Below are 21,417 nucleotides of genomic sequence, written 5' to 3'. Positions count from 1 at the left end.
GGCAAAGATTTCCGGATGGAGTTCCCACTCCCCCGGATGGAAAGTCTGACGACTCAGAAAATCCGCTTCCCAATTTTCCACTCCTGGGATGTGGATTGCAGACAAGTGGCAGGAGTGATTCTCCGCCCATTGAATTATTTTGTTCACTTCTTCCATCGCCAGGGAACTCCTTGTTCCCCCCTGATGGTTGATATATGCAACAGTCGTCATGTTGTCTGATTGAAACCTTATGAATTTGGCCTTTGCTAGTTGAGGCCAAGCTTTGAGAGCATTGAATATCGCTCTCAGTTCCAGAATGTTTATCGGGAGAAGAGATTCTTCCCGAGACCATAGACCCTGAGCTTTCAGGGGTTCCCAGACCGCGCCCCAGCCCACCAGACTGGCGTCGGTCGTGACAATGACCCACTCTGGTCTGCGGAAGCTCATTCCCTGTGACAGGTTGTTCAGGGTCAGCCACCAACGGAGTGAATCTCTGGTTCCCTGATCTACTTGGATCGTCGGAGACAAGTCTGTATAATCCCCATTCCACTGTCTGAGCATGCACAGTTGTAATGGTCTTAGATGAATTCGTGCAAAAGGAACTATGTCCATTGCCGCAACCATCAAACCTATTACTTCCATGCACTGCGCTATGGAAGGAAGAAGAACAGACTGAAGTACTTGACAAGAGCTTAGAAGTTTTGATTTTCTGGCCTCTGTCAGAAAAATCTTCATTTCTAAGGAGTCTATTATTGTTCCCAAGAAGGGAACTCTTGTTGACGGGGACAGAGAACTTTTTTCTATGTTCACCTTCCACCCGTGAGATCTGAGAAAGGCTAGGACAATGTCCGTATGAGCCTTTGCTTTTGACAGAGACGACGCTTGAATCAGTATGTCGTCCAAGTAAGGTACTACTGCAATGCCCCTTGGTCTTAGAACCGCTAGAAGGGACCCTAGTATCTTTGTGAAAATCCTTGGAGCAGTGGCTAATCCGAATGGAAGTGCCACAAACTGGTAATGCTTGTCCAGAAAGGCAAACCTTAGGAACCGATGATGTTCCTTGTGGATAGGAATATGTAGATACGCATCCTTTAAATCCACCGTGGTCATGAATTGACCTTCCTGGATGGTAGGAAGAATTGTTCGAATGGTTTCCATTTTGAACGATGGAACCCTGAGAAATTTGTTTAGAATCTTGAGATCTAAAATTGGTCTGAATGTTCCCTCTTTTTTGGGAACTATGAACAGATTGGAGTAAAACCCCATCCCTTGTTCCCCTAATGGAACAGGATGAATCACTCCCATTCTTAACAGGTCTTCTACACAATGTAAGAATGCCTGTCTTTTTATTTGGTCTGAAGACAATTGAGACCTGTGGAACCTTCCCCTTGGGGGTAGTTCCTTGAATTCCAGGAGATAACCTTGAGAAACTATTTCTAGCGCCCAAGGATCCTGAACATCTCTTGCCCAAGCCTGAGCAAAGAGAGAGAGTCTGCCCCCCACCAGATCCGGTCCCGGATCGGGGGCCAACACTTCATGCTGTTTTAGTAGCAGTGGCAGGTTTCTTGGCCTGCTTACCCTTGTTCCAGCCTTGCATTGGTCTCCAGGCTGGTTTGGTTTGAGAACTATTACCCTCTTGCTTAGAGGGTGTAGAATTTGAGGCTGGTCCGTTTCTGCGAAAGGGACGAAAATTTGGCTTATTTTTAGCCTTAAAAGACCTATCCTGAGGAAGGGCGTGGCCCTTTCCCCCAGTGATGTCTGAAATAATCTCTTTCAAGTCAGGGCCAAATAGCGTTTAACCTTTGAAAGGGATGTTAAGCAATTTGTTCTTGGAGGACACATCCGCTGACCAAGACTTTAGCCAAAGCGCTCTGCGCGCCACAATTGCAAAACCTGAATTTTTCGCCGCTGATCTAGCTAATTGCAAAGTGGCGTCTAAGATAAAAGAGTTAGCCAATTTAAGTGCTTGAACTCTGTCCATAACCTCCTCATATGAAGAGTCTTTATTGAGCGACTTTTCTAGTTCTTCGAACCAGAAACACGCTGCTGTAGTGACAGGAACAATGCATGAAATTGGTTGTAGAAGGTAACCTTGCTGAACAAACATCTTTTTAAGCAAACCCTCTAATTTTTTATCCATAGGATCTTTGAAAGCACAACTATCTTCTATAGGGATAGTAGTGCGTTTGTTTAGAGTAGAAACCGCCCCCTCGACCTTGGGGACTGTCTGCCATAAGTCCTTTCTGGGGTCGACCATAGGAAATAACTTTTTAAATATAGGGGGAGGAACAAAAGGTATGCCGGGCCTTTCCCATTCCTTATTTACAATGTCCGCCACCCGCTTGGGTATAGGAAAAGCATCGGGGGGCACCGGGACCTCTAGGAACTTGTCCATCTTACATAATTTCTCTGGAATTACCAAATTGTCACAATCATCCAGAGTAGATAACACCTCCTTAAGCAGAGCGCGGAGATGTTCCAATTTAAATTTAAAAATAATAACATCAGGTTCAGCTTGTTGAGAAATTTTTCCCGAATCTGAAATTTCTCCCTCAGACAAAACCTCCCTGCTGGCCCCTTCAGATTGGCGTGAGGGTACGTCAGAACCATTATCATCAGCGTCCTCATGCTCTTCAGTATCTAAAACAGAGCAATCGCGCTTTCTCTGATAAGTAGGCATTTTGGACAAAATGTTTTTAATAGAATTATCCATTACAGCCGTTAATTGTTGCATAGTAAGAAGGATTGGCGCACTAGATGTACTAGGGGCCTCTTGTGTGGGCAAGACTGGTGTAGACACAGAAGGGGATGATGCAGTACCATGCTTACTCCCCTTGCTTGAGGAATCATTTTGGGCAACATCATTATCAGTGGCATCATTGTCCCTACTTTGTCTGGACACTAAGTCACATTCATCACATATATTTAAAAGGGGAGGAACCTTGGCTTCCAAACATACAGAACATAGTCTATCTGATGGTTCAGACATGTTAACAGGCATAAACTTGATAACAAAGCACAAAAAACGTTTTAAAATAAAACCGTTACTGTCACTTTAAATTTTAAACTGAACACACTTTATTACTGAATATGCAAAAAAGTATGAAGGAATTGTTCAAAATTCACCAAAATTTCACCACAGTGTCTTAAAGCCTTAAAAGTATTGCACACCAAATTTGAAAGCTTTAACTCTTAAAATAACGGAACCGGAGCCGTTTTTACATTTAACCCCTATACAGTCCCTGGTATCAGCTTTGCTGAGACCCAACCAAGCCCAGAGGGGAATACGATACCAAATGACGCCTTCTATAAGCTTTTTCAGTGGTTCTTAGCTCCTCACACATGCATCTGCATGCCTTGCTTTCCAAAAACAACTGCGCATTAGTGGCGCGAAAATGAGGCTCTGCCTATGACTAGAAAAGGCCCCCAGTGAAAAAGGTGTCCAATACAGTGCCTGCCGTTTTTTTAATACATCCCCAAGATTAAAAGAACTATTTATAGTTAACATCCATTAAATATACTTATAATGTAATCGTTTTAGCCCAGAAAAATGTCTACCAGTCTTTAAAGCCCTTGTGAAGCCCTTTATTCTTATACTAAACTAAGAAAATGGCTTACCGGTTCCCATAGGGAAAATGACAGCTTCCAGCATTACCAAGTCTTGTTAGAAATGTGTCATACCTCAAGCAGCAAAAGTCTGCTCACTGTTTCCCCCAACTGAAGTTAATTCATCTCAACAGTCCTGTGTGGAAACAGCCATCGATTTTAGTAACGGTTGCTAAAATCATTTTCCTCTTACAAACAGAAATCTTCATCTCTTTTCTGTTTCAGAGTAAATAGTACATACCAGCACTATTTTAAAATAACAAACTCTTGATTGAAGAATAAAACTACATTTAAACACCAAAAAAACTCTTAGCCATCTCCGTGGAGATGTTGCCTGTGCAACGGCAAAGAGAATGACTGGGGTAGGCGGAGCCTAGGAGGGATCATGTGACCAGCTTTGCTGGGCTCTTTGCCATTTCCTGTTGGGGAAGAGAATATCCCACAAGTAAGGATGACGCCGTGGACCGGACACACCTATGTTGGAGAAACGGTATATAATATGTGTGGGTACAGTAAATGAGTAAGAGGAAAATTACAGCTAAATACAAACACCGCAGAAATGTAAAAATAGCCCTTGTCCAAAACGGACAGAAAATAGAAAAGTGCTGTGGTCATTAAGGGGTTAAATCTACTCAATCTAGTAAACTCTAAAACAGTGATGCGCAACAGTGTGTGTGTATGTATGTATATATATATATACTGTGTGTGTGTATGTATATATATATATATATATATATATATATATATATATATATATATATATACTGTGTGTGTGTGTGTGTATGTATATATATATATATATATACTGTGTGTGTGTGTATATATATATTTATATTTATATCGTGTACATTAAATACTGTACTTTACAAATAAAAAAATAATTTTAAATATAGATACCACTATAGTTTCCAGTGCTATACAGCATCAATTTAAATCAGGTGCGTTCGCATTTTCATTCCGCAACCAAACAGTAACATCCCTGCGTTCTCTCTCCTCCTCATAAATAAAAATAACAATTATAATAATAATACATGCTTACATCAATAACGAAATGCTTTTTGATTTTTTAAGCAATTCATCATTTTACTTCGTTGTCATTATTGTAATAGATATCTATTCGAAAATTTCGATCATCAGCTTCGGTTTTGTTTATGCCTTTGAAGTTCGAACAGGTACATTACATAACACTGCCGCTGTTCCTCTCTTAAACGTTCAAATGCAACTTGTCCAATAGGAAAATCACCAAAAAGTATCATCCTAGGAACGCCCTTCAATGGGAAGACCTCACCTTTGGAGGCCGTGTGAGATGCAACCAATAGTTTAGGAGTTAACATATTGCTAAATGTCACAGACAAGCCGATACGCCCAATCATCAACCACCCCTTGGTCTCCAACCAACTAGAACACAGTGACCTAGCAGGCCAATCACAACGATTGTCTTATGGCTGGAGCTTCTTTACCTGCCTGGGCTCTAAGAGCAATAAAAAAGGTAAGACTGTACAATATTCTCTAGTGATTGACAGATGCTGCGTATTGATTTGTGTGTTCCTGCGAGTGAATTTACTATTAACAACTATAATATGACGCTTTGCAGTATTGCTGTTTGTTTTTTGCATGAGTAGTAACACTTGCTCTTTTAGAGAATTGGTCTTGCATTTCCAGAATGGTGTATTGTCATTTGGACTTTTTTAAAAACTGTCTCTTCGTGCAGTTGCGGAGTAATACAAATTTTGTGGGTATATACGTTCAGTTACATTTTCGCGAGTTTGCTTCGCTAACACTTCAGTTTTTGAGTCAGAGATAATAATGGGATATAAACTATTGTTTTCATATTTTTTTTTTTTTAAACATTTGTTTTCTTATGCGTCAAGCAGACATATCTGTTAATACTGACCTTTCATCAGACGTGGTTATAGCTTATTTGATACAGACTAATAAAACAGCTCTTAAATAAAAGACTACATATAAACAAAGATTACATTTCTTTTTTAACATATAATTTAGCATGGTCATACTCCTATGCAAAGTAGTGACTAATGTTCTAAATGCACCTGTTTGTGCAACAGTTACACTTACTCTGGTTACAACATTTGATCCTTGTCCCCATAATGTTCTGGTTCTCAGTCTGTAAACAGCTATGTGAAAGAGACATACTAAAATGCTTGACTGACTGTTTATGTGTTACTGAAAAACAAGATTAAAGTACAGTAAAACTAAATGTTTAATAAAACAAAAAACCATTTAACCTTTACAACTTTCCCAATCTTTAATTCAAATATGTCTTTATTAAATTATTTTATATAAGCTAATATTGGTTTCAACTCTTTACCCGTTCAAAGTCTAACTATTGATCCATGTAAAAAAAAAACCAACCAGAAACCACATAATTTTGTGGTAAGAAATACCAGCGATCGTGCAAGTGGTCATGAGATTTCAATGATGGGATTGCGTCAGGGGGGCGTCCCTATGATGCTAGGCATGCCCTCCAGACAGCGATCCCATCAGGAAGCGCCAGTGGTTTCAGGAAAGCCAAGCGGTTAGGACGTTGTATTTCGTCCTCTCGACGCCAAAGCCCAGCAAAATTCGGACAAAATACAATTGCCCTAAAGGCTTTAAAGGGTTAACATACATTTGCATATATAATTATACAGCCTAAATTAGGAGCTGAAGCTTCTAGGACTGATTGACTGATAGGACCTAAAAAAATAATGCTCCTTTTCTGTTTAAATGAAGTGATAGCAAAAACGATAAGAAAAAATGCTCTGGTCTTTTGAATAAGTTTTAGTCTGAAATGCAGAAATGCATGCCACAAAACCTCCTATATACAACTAAACCTGACTGACTTTTGTATTAACCCCTTAATGACCTCAGCACTTTTCCATTTTCTGTCCGTTTGGGACCCAAGGCTATTTTACATTTTTGTGGTGTTTGTGTTTAGCTGTAATTTTCATCTTACTCATTTTACTGTACCCACACATATTATATACCGTTTTTCCTCGCCATTAAAAGGACTTTCAAAATTATACCATTATTTTCATCATATCTCTATAATTTACTATAAAAAATATTATAAAATATGAGGAAAAAAAATGGAAAAAAAAACACCACTTTTTCTAACTTTGACCCCCCAAATCTGTTACACATCTACAACCACCAAAAAACACCCATGCTAAATAGTTTCTAAATTTTGTCCTGAGTTTAGAAATACCCCAATGTTTACATGTTCTTTACTTTTTTTGCAAGTTATAGGGCTATAAGTACAAGTAGCACTTTGCCATTTCCAAACCACTTTTTTCAAATTTAGCGCTAGTTACATTGGGACACTAATATCTTTCAGGAATCTCTGAATATCCATTGACATGTATATATTTTTTTTTAGAAGACATCCCAAAGTATTGATCTAGGCCCATTTTGGTATATTTCATGGCACCATTTCACCGCCGAATGCGATCAAATAAAAAAATTATTTTTACTTTTTCACAAATTTTTTCACAAACTTTAGGTTTCTCACTGAAATTATTTACAAACAACTCATGAAATTATGGAATAAATGGTTGTAAATGCTTCTCTGGGATCCCCTTTGTTCATAAATAGCAGACATATATGGCTTTGGCTTTGCTCTTTGGTAATTAGAAGGCTGCTAAATGCCCACTGCGCACCTACCGTGTATTATGCCCAGCAGTGAATGGTTAATTAGGGAGCATGTAGGAGCTTCTAGGGTTAATTTTAGCTCTAGTGTAGTGTAGTAGACAACCCAAGTATTGATCTAGGCCCATTTTGGTATATTTCATGCCACCATTTCACGCCAAAAGCAATCAATAAAAAAAAATTGTTCACTTTTTCAAACTTAGGTTTTTCAACTAAAATTATTTACAAACAGCTTGTGCAATTATGGCACCAAATGGTTTTAAATGCTTCTCTGGGATCCCCTCTTGTTCATAAATAGCAGACATATATGGCTTTGGCGTTGCTTTTTGGTAATTATAAGGCCGCTAAATGCTGCTGCGCATCACATGTGTATTATGGCCAGCAGGTGAAGGGGTTAATTAGGTAGTTTGTAGGGAGCTTGCAGGGTTAATTTTAGCTTTAGTGTAGAGATCAGACTCCCACCTGGACACATCCCACCCCCTGATCCCTCCCAAAACAGCACTCTTCCCTCCCCCCACCCCACAATTGTCCCCGCCATCTTAAGTACTGGCAGAAAGTCTGCCAGTACTAAAATAAAAGGTATAAAAAAAAAAATATTTTTTTTAAGCATATTTACATATGCTGCTATGTAGGGTCCCCCCTTAGCCCCCAACCTCCCTGATCCCCCAAAATAGCTCCCTAACCCTCCCCCCTCTGCCTTATTGGGGCCATCTTGGGTACTGGCAGCTGTCTGCCAGTACCCAGTTTGCAAATAAAAATGTTTTATTTTTTATGTTTTACTTTTTGTTTTCTGTAGTGTAGCTTCCCCCCCACAGTCCAATACCCCACAGCCAAACCGATCACCAAAAAAAACCATATTAACCCCTTTGATCCCCACTTCTAACATAAACATTTTCTGTAGCGTAGTGGTTCCCACCCGCTCCCTCCCCGTGCACGCGCTCCCGCCCGGCCTCCCCGTGCACGCGCGCGAGCGTCCGTGCGCGTCCCCCCGGTCGTCCCCCGCCCCCGATCCCGCCCCCTCTCCGCAATCACAAAGGGCCATCGATGGCCGCCACCCACCTCCCATACCGGCTCCCACCCACCAACGAACGTAGCCGTTAATGTCCGGTGCAGAGAGGGCCCACAGAGTGGCTCTCTCTGCACCGGATGGCTACAAATGGTTATTGCAGGATGCCTCGATATCGAGGCATCACTGCAATAACCGGAAAGCAGCTGGAAGCGAGCAGGATCGCTTCCAGCTGCTTTCCAAACCGAGGACGTGCAGGGTTACGTTCTCAGGCATTAACTGCCTTTTTTTTGAGGACGTACCCCTGCACGTCCTCGGTCATTAAGGGGTTAATGCTGCAGCTAAACCCAGCAACATGCTCTCTCTGAACCTGTGCATGTTACAATCATGTGAGGCGGCACTATGTGCAGGATTGCAATACTTATATAAGGTTTGATATTGCTGGCATATAGTGATTGCTTGTACACGGATCTGGTTTAAGGCCTGTTATTTTGCTAAATAGTTGTATATAGGAGGTTTTGTGGCATGCAAAAGGTTTGAGATCTAACGGTTGGGCACAGAGCTAGTTTCAGATGTTTAAAAAGACAAAAGTAATACAATCAGACATGGAAAAAATAACAAAGGAGATGAAGCAATGTATTAGGAAATAACAATGTTCACAAAAGCAAGACACAACTGGAAAAAGAGTGATAGATGTGACAGTGAGAAGAAAACTGAGAGATGCATAAACTTAAAGGGATAGGAAAGCCAAAATTAAACTTGCATGATTCCGATAGAGCATTACATTTTAAGAAACTTTTAAACTCACTTCTATTTTCAAATGCGCTTTGATCTCTTGGTATCCCTTTTTAGAGAAAGAATACGCACATATCCTACACAAGTGGGAGATGCTGCTAATTGGTGCCTGCGGAATCTTTTGGCGCTTTATAAATAAAGAATAATAATAATAATGTGTCTTGGGATTGGCTGACTAGATCTTTTCATCTTGATGCCAGTAGTTCAATGCTGCTCCTTCCTTCAGCAAAGGCTAAAAAGAGAATGAAGCACATTTGATAATGGAAGTAAATTGGAAAGTTGTTTAAAATTGTATGTTCTATACAAATCATGAAAGAAAATGTTGGGGTTTCCTGTCCCTTTAACAAACATGATGCCATATTTGAGGAGGGAAATACAGCAAAGGCTTTGTAAACTACCCTTGTATTTTTAGAAGCTGTAAGATTTGGTTGAAATACCACAATTGCAGTTCTGCTACAGTTGGCTTCCTTAGACAAACATGTTGTTGGCTATGGTATAACATTGATTATTAATAGGTCATACCAAATACTGCTTATTCTCTGTACAAAAAAATAGTTGTGTTCTGGGTTCTTTGTCTCTTCTCTTTTTCTCTGTCTTTCTCTTTTTCTCCTGTCTTTCTCTTTTTCTCTGTCTTTCTCTTTTTCTCTCTCTCTCTCTCTTTTTCTCTCTCTCTCTCTCTCTCTCTCTCTCTTTTTCTCTCTCTCTCTTTTTCTCTCTCTCTCTTTTTCTCTCTCTCTCTTTTTCTCTCTCTCTCTTTTTCTCTCTCTCTCTTTTTCTCTCTCTCTCTCTTTTTCCTCTCTCTCTCTTTTTTCTCTCTCTCTCTTTTTTCTCTCTCTCTCTTTGTCTCTTTCTCTCTTGCCTTTCTCTCTTTCTTTCTCTGTCTCCTTTTTCTCTCTCTTTTTCTCTCTCTTTCTCATAATTTTTATACTGTGAAATGATTGTTGCACATTTATACATACACATACCTCTATTTTATTGCGCTTTGCAGATATGGCTGTTTTTACAAATTGAAGATTTGTTTCAACCCTGTGTCAAGCAAGTCTATTGGCGCAATTTTTCTAATATATACACACACACACACACATACACCCACCACCACCAGGAAGTAAAAACATTTTGTACTCAAAAAGGCCTCCTGCTGTATTGCCTATTAGCCTTTCACTCTTTATTTACAGAGATGATATGAGATGGTTGCACTCTGCATATCCAGTTGGATGGACTCCAGCCAAATATGGCATCTGAAATCTGCCAGACCATCTCCGTGGCTAAGACGGAAAGGCACAAAAATCTGTTCTTAAATTACCGGAATCTCAACCATTTTTCCTATAGAGCTGCTAAAAGATGAGGGGCTGCAGTATCTTGAAAGACTTTACATGAAAAGAAACTCTTTAACCACTCTGGTAAGTAGAAAGGACACTATTAAAGGAATAGTCAAGTCAAAATTTAAACTTTCATGATTCAGATAGAGCAGGTGATTTTAAGCAACTTTTCAATTTACTCCTATTATTCATTTTGCTTAGTATCTTTATTTGAAGGTAAGCTTAGGAGCCGGCCCATTTTTGGTTCAGCACCTGGGTAGCGCTTGCTGATTGGATAGCTACATTTAGGCACCAATTTGAAAGTGCTACCCAGGTGCTGAACTAAATGGACCGGCTCCTATGCTTTCATTCATGCTTTTTCAGATAAAGATATCAAGAGGACAAAGAGAAATTGATAATAGGAGTAAATTAGAAAGTTGCTTTAAATTGCTATGCTCTTTCTAAATCATGAAAGTTTAATTTTGAATAGACTATCCCTTTTAATGGTAACTATTAGTACAGTGGAAAAAAAACAACTATTTTGAATTAGATATTATTGACCGATTAAAACTTAAAATTATTATTATTTTTTTGCATAAAACTTTATCATAATAATTTGCTGTTGCTTATTGGCTGATAGGGACAACTCTCATAAGTGTACCTATGCACAGGAACATGCCTTCGTAAGCTAGACAATTAAAGAACACAAGTATCTGTGTAATAAAAGATACAAACAACAGAATTATAAGTTCAGGAAGTTCCCAAAGTTTTGCATTAGTTACTGTAAATATTAATTTGAATAAAAGAAAAAAATTGAAATAGTGAAAATAAATATTTGAATGCTAGCTATCATAGACTTTAACCCTGAAGTCAGAGTATACCAACGAGAATTAACATTCTAATGTTATATTGTATTATTTCTTTCCTATCTCCTTAAATTTAATTTTATGTTTAAAAAATGATTTCTAGAAAAAGCTGATTTCTTAGCATCCGTAACATTTTTTCAATTTGATCAATTTTCATACCACTGTTATTTGTGATGGGGTAGGAGTCAGATTAAAAGGTTTAGAAGGGGGATTTTATAGAGGGTTTAGAAGCAGGGATGTATTTATTGAGGATTGTGTAAGCTGTGTATTGCAGCGGGTATAATCCCCAAGGCAGAACATACAGTGATGTGAGATGTCATCGCAGAAAATGCAGCATGTCCACAGAAAGAACAGGACACATGCAGGCACTGTTACTGCTTTAACTTTGCAGCGCTGCTTCACATCAGGCTGTTCTCTTCAAACTGAGCTGTGTTCTGGCTGCACTGTGTAAGCTCATTAACACAGCGCATCCACAGCAAAGTGCTGTTTGACATGAACAGTGAAATATGCAGGATAGCTGCAAAGCAGCAGCGCATTGATTGTTTGACTGGCTCTCAGATTTTTTCAAACCCACCCCCTAGTCTTTCCAGTCTGCAAAGCCTTTTTTTTCTGAATGTAAGACATTCTTATGAGCAATGCATTTTTTTTTTATTACTACATTTCTATGTTAGACTAAAAGAAAAGGATACAAATTTATTCGAGACATTTTACAATTTGTTTTGTCTGCAGCTCATTTGCAATGCAATTTCAAATGCTGCAATATTTTATCAAACTTTTAAAATTGCTTTATTCTCCAGTTAACCAACATATTGCAATTGAACTGGTGCTTTAGTGTAACTGCCTAATTTAAAATTGAATTATATTTAAAAATAACCCGCAGAAAAAAATTTCACAAAAAAAAAATCTCATTGCAGAAAGTGAAAAAAAGTTCTGCATCTGGGGGTATAATGTTGTTTACAGTGTGTGGGTTGTGTTGTGCGATATTTTAGGTGCCAGATGCATTGTGGGGGTGCATAGTGTTTATAGTGGTGGACACGTTTTAAATTAGGCTGTAGGTTTAGTAGTTATGTTTTATGGGGCAAGGACAATCATGGATAGGGTTAAAGGGACAGTAAACACCTACTATACATTTATGTTTTCTTTGTAAAATCTTCTGAAGTGCATGTCACCCAAAAGAATGAGAGAATATAAAGCATCTTGTACAACAACACAAAAAAATACCCTTGCTAAAGCCACAGTCAATTGTAGAGAAACTTGCGTAGGGTTGTTTTGGTTAGTGACTTTACTGTCTGGAGCAAACAGTAGAGGCTGTGTTTTAGCAGAATGTAGTTGCTTTGTAAGCAAATCCATTGCCATCCTTCGCTACTAGTTGTGAAACACCTAATTTTTTCTTATGTATATCGATAGTGACACTTTATGACTTGTTTCTTTTTAATATTTTTTAGTAAGTATATATTTTCAAGTGGAGTGTTCCTTGGCAAACTTTACCTAATAGCCCATGTTCATTAAAATAGCTGTTTATTAGCTCCTAAGAGTGTGAGTATTTGAGCTCAATTGCTCATATTGTATGTGTTTGTTTACAACATTAAAAATGTGCCCATTTTTGCGGGGCGCACAATAAATTAGCAATCCGCTTGTAATCTAGCCCATAGTGTTTAGACCAGGGCTTGACAAATCTTAAAATTTAGCAGCCAGTAAGAATTTTTAGGAGCCAGACAGAGGTATATGTGAGGAGAGAGGAAAAAAAAAGGAAGATATAACTCAAAATGTTAGGAGCCAGGGGTAAATATTTAGGAATCATTGGCTCCCTAGGTTTGTCGAGCTCTGGTTTAGACAATATTGCACTATAATGTTTGTTTTTATTTTTGTGTGCACTGCATTACCTATCTGGGGGGGATTTAAAGAAACAGCATTGAGCTTTGATATATCCTTTACATCACATTTATTTTATATTTTCTGTGTTTTGTTCATTTTTTATTATTTGCTGTCCCTTTTAACTGCTATGGGTGAGGTTGCAGTTTTTGCTTTATTAAGGGTGGAGGATTAACTCAATGGCGAAGATCATTTCTTTTAGATCCTCCTCATTGAATTGTATCTACTTTAAAGCAGGAACGAGATTACATAGACGGCGCAGGCTTCAGCGCAAGAGCTGCAGCCCGCGCCACCTGTAATTTCACCTCGCACATCTGGGTATCCAATAAACCCCGCCAGCAGTAAGTAAAGTAAGTTCTTATAAACTAGTGATGTCCAGAAATGATCGTAAATACAAATTTCTGAAGTCACTAGTGACTTAAGGCACTTTAAAAACTGCCGGCGCCTAAGAAAAGTAAAAAGAAAAACGAATCTCTCATAAAAGTCTAACATGCCTCCCAAAAATAAGCCCGGCACGTAAAACCTCTACATCCGCAATCCCCCCCCCCCCTCTCACAACTAATAATAAATGTATTAACCCCTAAACCGACAAACAAAAAAAACCCCCCACAATGCAATATGCCCAATTAAACTATTAACCCCTATATCCGCCATCAAACCCACACCGCAAGTAATAACTAAATTATTAATCCCTAAATCTGCCAACCCCAACATCGCAAACTGCCTATTAAAACTATTAACCCCTAATCCGCCGTTAACCCACAACGCAAACTACCTATTAAAGCAATAAACCCTATCAGAGTAATAACCCCTACACTGCCCAAAGCCCACAATGCAAATAAATAAATTACTAAGCCCCCTAACCTAACACCCCCTAAATGTACCCAAATTACAAAATACTAAAGTTACTATTAAAATAAAAAAACTAACACTACTTTAAAAATAAAGTATAAATTAAAGGGACAGTCTAGTCCAAACTGCTTTTTGCAGGGCATTGCCCCAAGTTAATAAGCTCTTTTACATCAAAATACACAATCAGCCATAGGATGAAATCTACTCAAATCCTATTGGCTGCTTAAATCAGCCAATAGGATGAGAGCTACTGAAATTCTATTGGCTGATTTGAACAGCCAATAGGATTTGAGTAGCTCTCATCCTATTGGCTGATTTTGGATTTGAAGAATCAAATCAGCAAATAGGAATTCAAGGGACGCCATTTTTAATTGCGTACCTTGAATTCTCTATCCAGTGTACAGCGGCGATCGTACGAAGAGGATCCTCCACGCTCCGCGGTCGTCGGTCTTTAGCTCCGCGGTCGCCAGTCTTTAGCTCCGCGATCATCAGTCTTCTGCTCCGTGCCGGATTGTTCCTGAAAGAAGAAGTTGCCACTTGGAAGAAGACTTCATCGCCTGAAACAGGACCTTCTCCGCCGGACTTCAGGAATGGTGAGTACCAACCTGGGGGTTAGACTTAGGTTTTTTTTAAGTTTTTTTTTGGGGGAGTTTGTTTTATTTAGATTAGGGATGTGCAGTAAAGAGCTAAATGCCCTTTTAAGGGCAATGCCCAAACAAATGCCCTTTTCAGGGCAATGGGTAGTTTGTTTTTTAGTGTTAGGCTTTTATTTTGGGGGGTTTGGTGGGCAGGGGGGTTTACTGTTAGGAGAGACTTTGTGTATTTTGATGTAAAAGAGCTGATTATCTTGGGGCAATGCCCTGCAAAATCCCTTTTAAGGGCTACTGGTAGTTTATTCTGTGTTTTAATTTCGGGGGGCTTTTTATTATCATAGGGATTAGGTATAATATTTTTTGGTAATTTTTGTTTTTTATTTTATGTAATCTTAGATTTTTTTTTATTTTCTGTAAATTGTATCTTAAAGGGACAGTCTACACCAGAATTTTAATTTTGACTAGACTATCCCTTTTAATTTATACTTTATTTTTAAAGTAGTGTTAGTTTTTTTATTTTAATAGTAACTTTAGTATTTTGTAATTTAGGTAATTTGGGTACATTTAGGGGGTGTTAGGTTAGGGGTCGTTAGGTTAGGGGGCTTAGTAATTTATTTGCGTTGTAGGCTTTGGCGGTTTAGAGGTTAATACTTTGATAGGTGTATTGCATTGTGGGCTTTGGCGGTTTAGGGGTTAATACTTTGATAGGTTTATTGCGTTGTGGGCTTTGGCGGTTTAGGGGTTAATACTTTAATATAATAAATTATAAAAGAAAGAACAACCAGTATATATGTGGTTGTTTAAAAGAATGACAAGGCAGCACTCATATCCCTTAAAGAAAAAGTGGTTTTATTCAACTCTCTCCACAGGTGTCCATGACACCATAATAATCAATTGCAAAACAAATTTAAAAAAAATTCTCTAAACATATATGTAACTAGAAATACCAGGCCTGGGTGATTATAAACCAAAATGCATGTAGATAGGTGAGCACTTAAGTGTCAAACACACTCACACAACCAAAATACATATACATAAATGGTTATATACAGAAATTGCGCAATATAGCAAACAAACACAAAAAACGTGGAATGTAAACCGTCCGTTAGGAGCACTTAGTGTGTAGCACACGCTCCAACTTCAGGGATAGTAGAAGTTCACTTCAAATATACCTTTCACATGTAGAAAAAGTGAGCAAGTTAAATTCAAGAAGCCTCAACACATCTAGCGGTATAGTTCCTGTTTCCTTGACAAGCGGATCCTCTATTGAATGCAATTTTTTTCAAAATTTGTTTTGCAATTGATTATTATGGTGTCATGGACACCTGTGGAGAGAGTTGAATAAAACCACTTTCTTTAAGGGATATGAGTGCTGCCTTGTCATTCTTTTAACAACCACATATATACTGGTTGTTCTTTCTTTTATAATTTATTATATGCATTTTATGACTGCAAGCACCTGTTATTGTCCCCCAAACAAGTAGAGTGCACACACTTAGATAGATCTTATATATATATTTTTTAATACTTTAATAGGTAGTTTGCGTTGTGGGTTAATGGCGGATTAGGGGTTAATAGTTTAATAGGTAGTTTGCAATGTTGGGGTTGGTGGATTTAGGGGTTAATAATAATTTAGTTATTACTTGCGGTGTGGATTTGATGGCGGATATAGGGATAATACACTTTATTATTTATTGCGGTGGGGGATTGCGGTTGACAGGTATAGATATTACGCATGCGGTAGGTGTTAGTTTATTTTTGCAGGCATTTTCGGGAGTTACGGTGCTCCGATACTCAGCGCAAGGCTTGCTGCAGCTGCCTTGTGTGATGAGGTGAAAATGGAGTAAGATTTTTCCATTTTCGCTACGTAAGTCCTTGCACTGGATACCGATTTGCGACGCGGTCCCATGCTAGCTTATGGGAGTAAAAATTGCGGGCGACGGATGAAATATATGTGCCGCATTTCTATGCGGTGCTGTATATAGGATACCAAAACAGAGCAAAAAACGGCGTCGCTGGCTTTTGCGGGCGACACCGCATATGTAATGGGGCCCCAGGTGTATAACTGCACTTACACAACACTATCAAAAAGGGTCTGCTGGAGCATTGTGGGCTGTACATAACATCAACAGTCACAGGATACTGTTGCTATTACTTTAAAGCTACTGTGGGACTTCATGGGTATCTAGCAGGGTTTGATGACCTACCCATTGCTATTGATCGAAGCAGAGTTCTCACTATTTTATGACTTTGTCTTTATCAATAAAGGGTTCTATATGATCTATGTTTTAAACTATTGCTAAAATTGCTGCAAGTGAGCTTCCCTGCTGCTCTAGAAAATAATGCAACTAGTGTTTAAAGGGACAGTCTAGTCAAAATTAAACTTTCATGATTCAGATAGGGCATGAAATTTTAAACAACTTTCTAATTTACTTTTATCATCAGATTTGTTTTGTACTTTGTTGAAAGCTAAACCTATTGTGACAGACTCCGGATACCCCGACTGGGTATCTCTGCCAGACAAGCCCTTCTTCAACCCTGGAACCTGTAACTGTAGAGCTGTAGAAGTGATTTTAGTAAGAATCCCACCCTAATAACCAGACAAGACAAGTATTAAGGTGAAATAAGAACTGTTTTATTCACACAAAACTCACAGTATTTATACCCCACTGCCATCTGATAAAAGCTAATCCCATCCCGCCTCCCCCAGACAGTCTGGAGCCTTCATGGAGGCCATGGGCACATGGAGATCCATACAAGGGATAGGTCGTCTTTTCGTGGTGATCTTGACAGAGCGATGGCTATTCCAGGGTTGGAGAGCTTCTTGTCCACCAGACGTCACAGTCCAAAAAGCGTCATGATCCGTTACTGCGGGCCGGAGCAGCAGCCTGGTAGAGGTGCTTAGGAACAGTCCAAGGTGGGGGGGTGTCAAAAACCCCAGGTTCCTGAGGGAGCTCCCTCTTAGTATTCACCCGACCCCATGCCCATCAACTGTATGTTAAGTCCCCAAAAGAGCGAAGGTCTGGGGCAAGGGGCTTTCGGGGCGACCTAGGGTAAAGTCCCACGTGAATCTCTGGCGAACCCAGACTGTGAATAGTTCCATAAGATCCCGTCTGGGACCCTCCCAGGCGGAAAGGTGGTAAAGCGGGGTAGCGATCAGTTCTTTCAGGGCAAAGTTCAATCACTGCACAAGGGGACTTTGTGGAAAACATTTTAATCCCACTGGTGAAGGGATCATCCTTGCAGCCTGGTATCCATAACCGTCCAGACCCCTGATGGCAGAGTGAAGGGGGAAGGGAAAGACCGGTAGGACAGCCTGCCCAGAGTTAGACCAACGGATCAACCCTCTTGGCTGGTATGGGCCGCTGGTCCGTGACAATGCTCCCCCCTGACCCATACTACGGCAGACCAGACTAGATCCTGACTGGTCGGCTTGGGGCTGTGCGGTAAGGTTACTCCAATTCAGTTAGCCGGGAGAGGCCATCTGCATTGCTGTTACTTTTTCCCGGCCGATACTGAATGATGAAGTTGAAGGGCTCCCAGGCTAAACTCCACTACAACAATCATCCATTGTCCCTGGAAACCCTATTAAGCCATACTAGGGGGTTATGATCCGTGTGCACTGTAAACGATCTCTCGTACAGATAAGGTTGTAGCTTCTTGAGAGTCCACACCAGCAACAAGCACTCCTCTACTGCTGCATAGGCCACCTTCCTATGCAATAGTTTTTGGCTGATGTAGGCTACGGAGTGCTCACAGCCCTCCTCATCCACCTGACTCAGGGCTACTCCCAACCCGAACATGGAGGTATCTGTGTGGACACAAAAATGTTTAGAGGGGTCAGGAGCAGCCAGAATAGGGGCAGAAACTAATGCTGTTTTCAGTTGTTGGAAGGCAGCCTCGCACTCGGGGGACCACAGGACTTGCCGAGGTAGATGTTTGGCCAGGGTACTATAGTTGGGAACAAACTTGCGATAGTACCCCCGCAGTGCCAAGAAAGGCTAGGACTTGGGTCTTGGTTTTGGAGGTTGGCCAGCTAGCAACTAACTCAATCTTGGCCGGCTCTGGCCTCTGCTTCTCGCACCCCACCCAGTGTCCAAGATACTAGACCTCCGACACCCCTACCTTGTAATTGTCTGACTTCAGAGTCAGACCCGCAGCCCTGATGCAGACCAGTAAGGTACCGAGGTGGACCAAGTGTTCCTCCCAGGTATCACTGTAGATCGCGATGTCATCCAGGTATGCACAGGCATACTCCTGGAGGCCATCGAGGAGTCAATCTACCAACCTCTAGAACGTCGCCGGAGCATTCTTCATCCCAAAGGGCAGGACTTCAAACTAGTACAGGCCGAATGGGGTGATGAATGCCGACTTCGGAATAGATTCCGGCTCCAGAGGGATCTGCCATTAACCCTTGCGTCAGGGAGTTACCCCAGGCAATGTGGTCTAATAGGTCATCCACCCGGGGCATAGGATAGGCGTCTGTCATGGTCCGATCATTAAGCCTATGGTAGTCTACGCAGAAGCGAGTCGTGCTATCCCGCTTAGGCACAAGTACTATTGGGGTTGCCCAGGGACTATTAGACAGCTTGATAACCCCGGTATCAAGCATTTCCCTAATCTCACTGTGCATGCCTTCCTTAACTGACTCTGGGACCCTGTGCACCGCTACGGTGGTGTACCCAGGGTTTGTGGAGAACATATCCTGTTGGTTCTCTAGCACCTGCCTGACTTGCTCCCGCTGCATGGTCCCTATCCGCTCGTCTATTTCTATGTCTTCTACGCCTGCCTGCCCCCTATTCCGCCCGGGTAGCTCTGACATGGGGAGACTCTCAGAGCAGGAGGTGTGGCAGGTACCACTCCCAATCCTTGCGAGAGGCAGAGAACGTACGAAGCAGCTGTCCCATTAAACAATACAAATTCTGGAGACTGCACCCTTGTCTCAGTTCTTTTGACAGACTTGCATTTTATCCAATCAGTGCTGACTCATAAATAATTCCACGGGAGTGAGCACAATTGTATCTATATGGATAATGGCACATATGAACTAGCACTGTCTAGCTGTGAACAACTGTCAAAATGCACTGAGATAATTCGTACATGAGCCTACCTATGTTTAGCTTTCAACAAAGAAAACCAAGAGAACGAGGCAAATTTGATGATATAAGTAAATTGCAAAGTTGTTTAAAATTGCATGCCCTATCTGAATCATGACAGCTTATTTTTAACTAGACTATCCCTTTAAGAGTGATAATTCAGTGAAGCATAGAAACCAATAGGTTAATAAAAAGCTATGTCCTGCTGAAAAGGAAGTGGCCTATAGATTGTGAATGCAAGCGATCACAGGCTTAGATTACTGAGCGATGCTATCAGAGGTGTTGCAACCAATGTGTATGAGACTGTAGTGGTGTGAAAGGCAGTTGTGTTTTATACTGTTAGATCAGTTGTCACACAACTTTGTCACCCACATAAACAGCTTAGGATCTATGCTTTATTGTTGCACTATTGCTTGTATTTAACTATGGTTTTAATTCCTGCAAAGGAAGCTGCAGTGCAGCAATGCAGTACTGAGAGCTAGCTGAACACATCTGGTGAGCCAATGACAAGATACCTATGTGCATAGCCACCAGTCACCTGCTTAGCTTCCAGTAGTGCATTGCTGCTGCTGAGGATACATATGCTTTTCAACAAAGCATAACAAGAGAACAAAGTAATGCTAGCAATAGAAATTTATTTAAAAGTGGCTTATGACATTCTATGTCTGAATCATGCATGTTTAATTTTGACTTTTCTATCCCTTTAACTGTTATATGTGTTTTTAAGAGACGTAGTAAACTTTTTTTTTTATCTAAAAGGGAGCCTATTCAAATGTGGTATAGTTTTTCGTTTTGTAAAAAAAAAAAAAAAAGTCATACTTGCAGAGGTGCGCCCCTCTCCACAATTAAAGGGACAGTCAAGGTTTTTTTTTTTAATACTAAATTTAAAAGTTTGTATAAAAATAACAGTATATTCATTATAACTTACTTTTTATTATTTTATTTATTGGAAGATCCAAAGACTTGAATAGTGGTTTGCTGCTCTTTGACAACAGACAGTAATGTAAAGAGTGGATCGCGATTATCCCATTGCGATCCACTCTTTAGTAAGTGACAGCAACACAACAGCACTTACCAATGGATTTGTATGCATTGTACAAATATATATATATATATATATATATATATATATAATCAAGAACAATTTAGGAAAGGACGCAGTTGCTAGTGTGAGTTGATTGGTTGCGTAAGGGCTTAAATGTCCAAGCAACTTAAATTTAAATATGGTGCAGACCCTTAGTTTAAATGTATCATGTACACAAAAGAGACGTACCTGGAATATAATCCTGGTACCAAAAAAGACAGGGTTTCGGCACTCTTTTAGAAAAACTCACAAATCACTCTAATGTAATTCAATAGCTTTAATAGTGGCAGCCAAATTCCACACAACATGGGAATAAATCCATGTAAATATTAAAACACATAAGCATACAAGTTCGACTCATGAATGACAGTTCAAAAGAACCTGACCGGTCAGGGATACACGAAAAGCACATGTGTGGCGAAATGTAAATAGCAGTAGTATTGCTTAAGCACAGGTTTTTATAGTGAACCACTACACCCAACTACCTCAGAACCTCCCAAGGAATGGTCATGGAAGGTATATCCTGGGCAGATATATGAACCGGGATCTAAGTGGTAAACACTGCAAAGCCTGTGTCAGGCACCTTGTAGAAAGTGATTTCACAGTTAGAAATGAATACAGTTACTGCAATGTACAAAATATAGGCTATTATATCAAGTGAGACCTCCTCTGGCTTTGCTACACCCAGCTGCTTACAGCACCCCTGCAGTTATGGGGCTACT

General features: G+C 40.1%; 1 protein-coding gene across 1 annotated transcript in view; it reads left to right on the top strand.

The window, feature by feature from the left end:
• Positions 1 to 4,920: 4,920 nt before the first annotated feature.
• LRRC28 (leucine rich repeat containing 28) overlaps positions 4,921 to 21,417 on the top strand; it is a 107,157-nt gene continuing 90,660 nt past the window's right edge. The window contains 3 exon segments of the mRNA XM_053717614.1: positions 4,921 to 5,074; positions 10,210 to 10,352; positions 10,354 to 10,434. Coding sequence (XP_053573589.1) covers positions 10,266 to 10,352; positions 10,354 to 10,434 — 168 coding nt within the window. The 5' untranslated portion in view covers positions 4,921 to 5,074; positions 10,210 to 10,265.

This window comes from Bombina bombina, chromosome 6 (assembly GCF_027579735.1).
Source record: "Bombina bombina isolate aBomBom1 chromosome 6, aBomBom1.pri, whole genome shotgun sequence".
Classification (NCBI taxonomy): Eukaryota; Metazoa; Chordata; class Amphibia; order Anura; family Bombinatoridae; genus Bombina; species Bombina bombina.
Note: the sequence above shows the minus strand (reverse complement) of the source record. Positions and strands in the feature narration are given on the sequence as shown.